This window comes from Henckelia pumila, chromosome 2 (assembly GCF_033568475.1).
Source record: "Henckelia pumila isolate YLH828 chromosome 2, ASM3356847v2, whole genome shotgun sequence".
Taxonomy (NCBI): Eukaryota; Viridiplantae; Streptophyta; class Magnoliopsida; order Lamiales; family Gesneriaceae; genus Henckelia; species Henckelia pumila.
In genome coordinates this window covers 184,900,206-184,907,288 of record NC_133121.1, presented here as the reverse complement: position 1 = coordinate 184,907,288, position 7,083 = coordinate 184,900,206, and the positions used below count along the sequence as shown (strand labels likewise).

Below are 7,083 nucleotides of genomic sequence, written 5' to 3'. Positions count from 1 at the left end.
ATAATTTCGTCATTTCAATGAAATACACAATTATCCTTTGTTTATCCTTATATTATATATAACACATTCTTAATTACCTTATCATTTGCACCAAACAATGATAAATTTAATCCAAACAATAGGGACAATCGAATAAAAAGCATGTACGAAAGTTATTCTTTTAGTTTAATTTTGGAAACAAATATACACGAGATTGAATTGAACTAAAGCAGAGAAAAACAATTAATTAACAAGCATGTGGAGCACAGGAGTGGGGCTGATGAATAATATTCCACCAAAAAATGTCGTCAAACTTTTTCATATTCATATTGGAAATGGAATTAACTGTGTGTATCACACACGATCGATATGATTAAAGACAGAGAAAAATCTATTGTAAATTAAATATGTTCAATCTTCAAAAGAAAGTGCCGCATTATCAATTCCACCAAAATGAATTAGAGAGTTATTGTATATATAATTCTTACGCCCCTCCATTGGTATCGATCACACACATATATATAAAATTTTTGGGCTGAAAAATGAACTTTTCCACAAGAAAATTACTCTATACTTGTTCGCATGCGATACTTCTTGTGATTTTATTCACCTTTCCTGTGATTGGAACCATTCGAGTGCGATGCTTAGAGAAGGAGAGATTTTCGCTAATCAAGATCAAAGCTGGCGTGAAAAACAATGGATACGTCTCCAAATGGGGAACCAAGGAAGAAGATAAAATGGATTGCTGCAGATGGGTTGGTGTGCAATGTGATAACAACACTAATCACGTCGTAGGTTTGTATATTTCTAATGCTAATTTTAATGGGAGCGCTATTCCTGAATTTATTGGTTCTCTAGGTAAACTACAATATCTCGTTATATCTCATTCTAAAATCGGTGGTTCGATCCCGCGTCATCTGGGGAATCTATCCATGCTGAGGCATCTTGATCTTCATGGGAATTGGTTATTAAATATCACAGACCTTGATTGGCTTTCTAGAATGCACTCATTGGAATATCTCGAACTTAGCTACGTCGATCTCAGCAGGGCTACGGCATGGATGGAGGTAATCATGAACCTTCCCAGCCTAAATTATTTAGGCTTGAAGTCATGTAGCCTATCAGCAACTCTGCCGCCTCCCTCCTTTCCTTTGATCAATACTTCTACTTCTCTTTCATTCATTGATCTTTCGTCGAATTCTATAAGCACCACTTCAATATTAGCTCACTTTCTTAATGTCAGCCGTTGCTTTACTGACATTGATTTCTCGGAAAATGATATGATGGGGAAGATCCCGGATGCTTTAGGTAATCTGACGTTCCTATGGGATGTCGATCTCTCGAATAACAGACTTGAAGGTGGTGTCCCTGCTGCCTTGTGGAATTCCACCATGTTAGCAAATGTTGATCTGAGTGAGAATTTATTGCATGGCTCATTGCCTAACGTTTTAAGTCTTGACAGTCTTGAAGTTCTTATTCTAGAGAGAAACGGATTTGTCGGAAGCGTGCCTGATCTAACATGGTGCAAGTCCCTGAGTGTTGTGGATCTTCGTGACAACAAGTTCAATGGAACTTTGACTAAAAGCATTGGATCTCTTTCCGAGCTTGAGGTTTTGTATCTTAGTTCCAACAACTTAAGAGGAATGATCAGTGAAGTCCATTTGTTCAATCTTTCTCGATTACAAACTTTAGATTTGTCTTTCAACTCAAATTTAACAGTAAAGATCAACTCTCACTGGAATCCCCCGTTCAAACTTTATAACATATTTATGGCATATTGCAATTTGGGGCCAAAATTTCCAAAGTGGATTCTAAAAGCTTACTCAGTTGCTGCCAGTGTTGATATTTCCAATGCTCACATTTCTGATACTATAGAGGAACGTCTGTGGAATAGTTCCATTTGTTTTGGGTACTTGAATATGTCATACAATAAGATATATGGAATGCCGCCTGATTTATCATGTAAAAGTTTCGGTACCGTAGACTTGAGCTCCAATGAATTTAGTGGTACGTTGCCTTTGTTAGGTCAAAATTTACAGTTCTTGAACCTAGCAAGGAATAAACTATCTGGGACATTGATGAATACTTGTGAAGCAAGTAGTGTGTTCATTCTTGATCTCTCAAACAACCAACTATCCGGATTCCTTCCACCTCGTGAATGCATGAAGAACTTGACAAACCTCTGGCATCTTAATTTGGCAAACAACTTCTTTTCGGGGGAAATTCCGAAATCCCTAGGCTACCTGAAAGCTCTTTCTTCGTTGCATCTAAGGAACAACAATTTCCAAGGAAAATTTCCCACGGCATTGAGACATTGTGGTAAGATGCATGTGTTGGATCTTGGGGAAAACAATTTCTCTGGAAATATACCGATTTGGATGGGAACAAGTTTGTCAAATTTGGCTGTTCTGAGCTTGACATCCAATGAGTTTTATGGTGGCTTGCCTTCAACCTTGTGTCATCTACAAAATCTTCAAACTTTGGACCTTTCTCTGAATAAGATTTCCGGAACTATACCAAAATGCATAGGCAATTTCAGTTCCATGACTTTAAAGCCAGAGCCCAACCAATCGCTAGATGACATTTCAAACGCATTTTCAATTAATGATTTCGGACCCACATTCTATGATACAATACAAATAACATGGAAAGACAATGAGGTTGAGTATAAAAGAAATCTTGTACTTTTGAAAGTCATTGATCTTTCAAGCAACAAACTCGTGGGACAAATACCTCCTGAAGTTACAAGTCTTCGCGGCCTTTTTGCCTTAAATATTTCAAGAAACAATCTGTCCGGATCAATTCCACGTAGCATTGGCCAATTGGAATTGTTAAACTCACTTGATTTGTCCGAAAACAACCTTTCCGGTTGTATTCCCGACACCCTTTCACAACTGAGTCACCTTGGAGTCCTAAACTTGTCGTTCAACAACTTGTCTGGAAGAATTCCGTGGAACACTCACATGCAAACTTTCGACTCCACTTCATACATAGGAAATTATCAACTGTGTGGTGGTCCTCTTTCAAAGACTTGTCCAGAAGATGAAACATACAAAAACTCAAACTCTACCCACGATATTTTCGATACAGTGGACGACGGTGAGATCATAACCACAGGGTTTTACATTAGTATGATACTCGGGTTCATTTTCGGTTTTTGGGGAATCCTTGAAACTTTATTTCTGAATAAATCTTGTAGGCATATGTGGTTTAAGATGCTGATAGATGTGAACGATTGGTTTTGTGTAAAGATAGCGGTATATCGGAACCGTATGTGAATGTATTTTAAAACATATTTAAGTCATATATATAAGCGCTGAGTGTTTGGTATATTTTAATTTTCAGAAATAAATATTATGTTGGATACCAGTTTATATTTATTCAAAACTTGATTTGTTACAAGTTGATAAGAAAAATAAGATTAAAGTTTCGGGACAAAGAAGGAATAATGATACAGAAAACTCAATAGAAAGTAAGAAAAGATGCAAGTTAAAGATTACAATTCGAATATGATAACCACATGATTCAACACGCGTGATAAATATTAAATGCTAGTCTGCCACAACTTTTGACAATGTGATCAGCAACAAGACAGATGCATGTGATTGCCTACAAATTAAATTACAATCAATCAAGTCACGCAACATTTGTCTAATTCATTAAATGCTTAATGTGTCAATTTTGACAAATTCGATCTTGCATAAAATTAATTTAATATTTCACATAATAAACATGTTTGTTATCAACTTTTCAATAATTGGAATATCATTTCTCTTTTGTTCACTTGAATAGCAATGTGTTCACGGGGCCGGATTGACTTGTTCTCCTTAAGTAGAGAGATCTCCAGTACCGGGATGTGGATAATAAGATACATGCAGCTACAAAAAAGTGGGTACCACCTATCAATCCCAAAATTGGGACATAATAGGGACAGTACTGTGAGATTACCATGAGCTACCCTCCTTATTTTTAATTGGTCTTGGTCTCAGACTTTCATGTAAGAAGAGGAGTAGTTGGCAATTTCGCCTACTCAATATCATCTAGCTCCATTAAGTCATTGCGATTATAAATAAATTTAACAAGTCATAATAACTATAAATTTTTAGATTATAAAAATTCAACAAGTCATGGCATCCATTCAGGGGCAGTCCTAAGAGAAACGAGGCCCTGGGCGAATTTAAAACAGAGGGTCTCTTGTATTAATTTGAAAATTCAAATATAATATAATTGAGCTATACAAAATTATCCTTCATTTTGTAATCATGAATTATCTAATAAAAAATCATAATAAACTATTCACACTTACAATTAGGTGCAAATTCAATTTATAAATAGTTAATTTAGCTATTCAAAATTAAACTAAAAAAGAAACAATTTTCAAATAGTTATAAAAAAATCATGATTTCAATCTACGAATTTTCAATTCCTACATGAAATTAACAATAAATATTAACATCTAACATGAAGTCAAAATTGAATTGAACGTCTCATAAATCAAATTTTAGTATAACCAGAGGCAAAAAAAAAATCTCTCAAACAACTCAAGCTAAGAACTCGGGTCTAGGAATGATCACGGAAGGGCGATGTGGAGCGATGACCAACGACAAACAACACTAGAGTGAGAGATGATGAACGGAGCAAAGATTTAATATATATGTTTGGGCGACAAATTTTTTATAGGTTGTGCTCGAATATTGTTCGATTTTCTTTTTTATATTTATAATAATAATTATTATAATATAATAATTATTTATAATTAATTGAAGGGCAATTTGCTCAAAAATCCCCAAATTCAAACATGTTTTGCTTTGGGGTCCCTTTACTAGTCATAAAATGTGGTACAAAATAATATAAGATGTGGTACAAAACCATACAAGATGTGGTACAAATTAACAAAAATTATGGTACAAAAAAGTGGCTAGGGAGTTCAGAGCAAAACATGTTTGCATTGGGGATTTTTGAGCAATTTGCACTTAATTGAACCTCATTAATTTATAATAAATATATATTATATATATTTCAAAAATATATATATATTATATATAATAAATATTAATAATAAAATAGGGCCCCCACCATGAGTGGGGCCCTGGGCTGGGCCTGCCTGCCCTGGGACAGGGCCGCCCCTGCATCCATCCATTTATTTGAATGTACATGACACAACATCAATTGATACTCACAAACTCTTTATAATAGATCGATAGTTAAAAGTCAAATAAGAAATTTGCTAATTTAAAAGCGACGAAGATGTAATTGCAATTTTAACTTTTTAAGCATTGGAAGAAAATAATACTTCCTTAAAAGGTGAACTAAACTTATATAATTAGAACGATGTTTTTCATGTAAAGATCGTGTGAGAGTAAATTTGTTTTAAATTTATGTTTTTTTAAAAATGCTCATGATATAGGTTAGCAACTTAAAATGAAGATTCTCGGCAATTTTCACATAGAACTTTAAATTATTTTAATTAAGTTCGAAATTAATCTACTAGTCTTAATAACTAATTAAGCTCGTGACAAATTTAGAATGATAGAAAATAAATGGCCATAATGTGAATGAGTCCGGAATTCATTTGCACCCAAATCATCAGATTAATCTTCTGTGGAGTGTAGATCTTATTTAAACCAACAAGAAATTGCAACAACTTTTGCTATTGATCATGTTCGATGTATATATTTCTTTGCAAGGTAACAAGCGTACTAAATTCATCCCAAACCTGCCAGCAATCCCATATAATATATAGCTTGATTATAGTACTGCCAGAAATCTTTCACTACAAGAAAGCACGCTAAATAGCGACGAAAATTTAAAATTCGTCCCTAAATTTAGCGACGTTTTATTGTAATTCGTCGCTATTAGCGACAGCAGTAAATCAGGGAGTCGCTATTTAAAATTTACGACAAGTGTGAAAAATTAGGCGCTATTATTAGTGACTAAATATTAAATTCCATCACAAATAGAGACAATATGTCATAGTTGTCGTTAAAATTAGGGATGAACATTTATGAAATAGTCGGGAATTACGACCAAATATTATTTTCATCTTCATTTACGACTAAATATTAAATACGTCGCTAATACCGACAAAATAATAGTTTGTCTTTAATACCGACTAATAATTTAAAGCGTTGCTATTAGCGACTAATTTTATATGCGCGTCGCTATTAACGACGAATATAATACACTTGTCGCTATTAGTGACCACTTAACTTCTATTACTAATAGCGACGCTTTAATATATTCATCGCTATTAGCGACGAAATTATTCTCATTACGTCGCTAATAGCAACGCAATTTTACAAGTAGTCGCTAATCGTCAGATTTATTGGTTCCAACCCTAGCCGCCTTACTTGTTTTATTTTTGTTCTTTCGTTTTTTTCCCACGGCCGATCCATTCTCTTTCGCCGTTCACCGCCCATCTCCGCTCGTCGCCGCCCGAAGCCCGGCTCGTCGTCGCCTGATGCCCGGCTGCTCCTCGCCGGCCTCTCTTCCATTTTGAGATAATAACCTTGGTATTTTTATATATTTGTACGTACGTATATTTATATGTACTAGTAAATAAAACGTGTGTTGCACGTGGTATACTATCTGATAACGCTTAGTTTTTAGGTTAGTGAAAATTAGATACTTGCAATTCTCCAAGTGAGATAATTAAGTACGTAAGTAATTTAGATATTTATATAGATATATCATGGAAAGCAAAAGATTCATTTCTAATTTAGAATTTCAAGATCGGAAATAAGTTCGAATATTGAAAAACATATAGTATCAACGCTAAAGTCTTGGAATTAAAAATAAAAAAGCACCATCAATTCTTCTCCAACTTAACTTTCACTATTTTACGCGTGCCTTTGTTGGTTTGTTTCAGATTCTTCATCCTTCTGTTAAAATCAGCAATCTTCTCATTATCTTGAATTTCTATAGTATCTTTTTTGGAAGATGACTAACTTTTGGTTTTTCTTCAATGTTTTTCCCGTAGTCTTCGCGCTTTGTCTAGGCTCATCATGATTATTTATGTCTTTGATACTCTTAGTCTTTCTTTTCCTATTATTTGGATTTTTAGTCTTGATTTGTGCTGGTTTCTCGAAACCTTCTCCTATGATC

General features: G+C 34.4%; 1 protein-coding gene across 1 annotated transcript; it reads left to right on the top strand.

Moving 5' to 3' along the window:
• The first annotated feature begins 406 nt into the window (after nucleotides 1–406).
• LOC140882582 (receptor-like protein EIX2) lies at nucleotides 407–3,300 on the top strand. Its single transcript, XM_073288665.1, has one exon. The coding sequence runs from the start codon at nucleotides 522–524 to the stop codon at nucleotides 3,255–3,257; it is 2,736 nt and encodes a 911-aa protein (XP_073144766.1). The 5' UTR covers nucleotides 407–521; the 3' UTR covers nucleotides 3,258–3,300.
• Nucleotides 3,301–7,083: the final 3,783 nt, after the last annotated feature.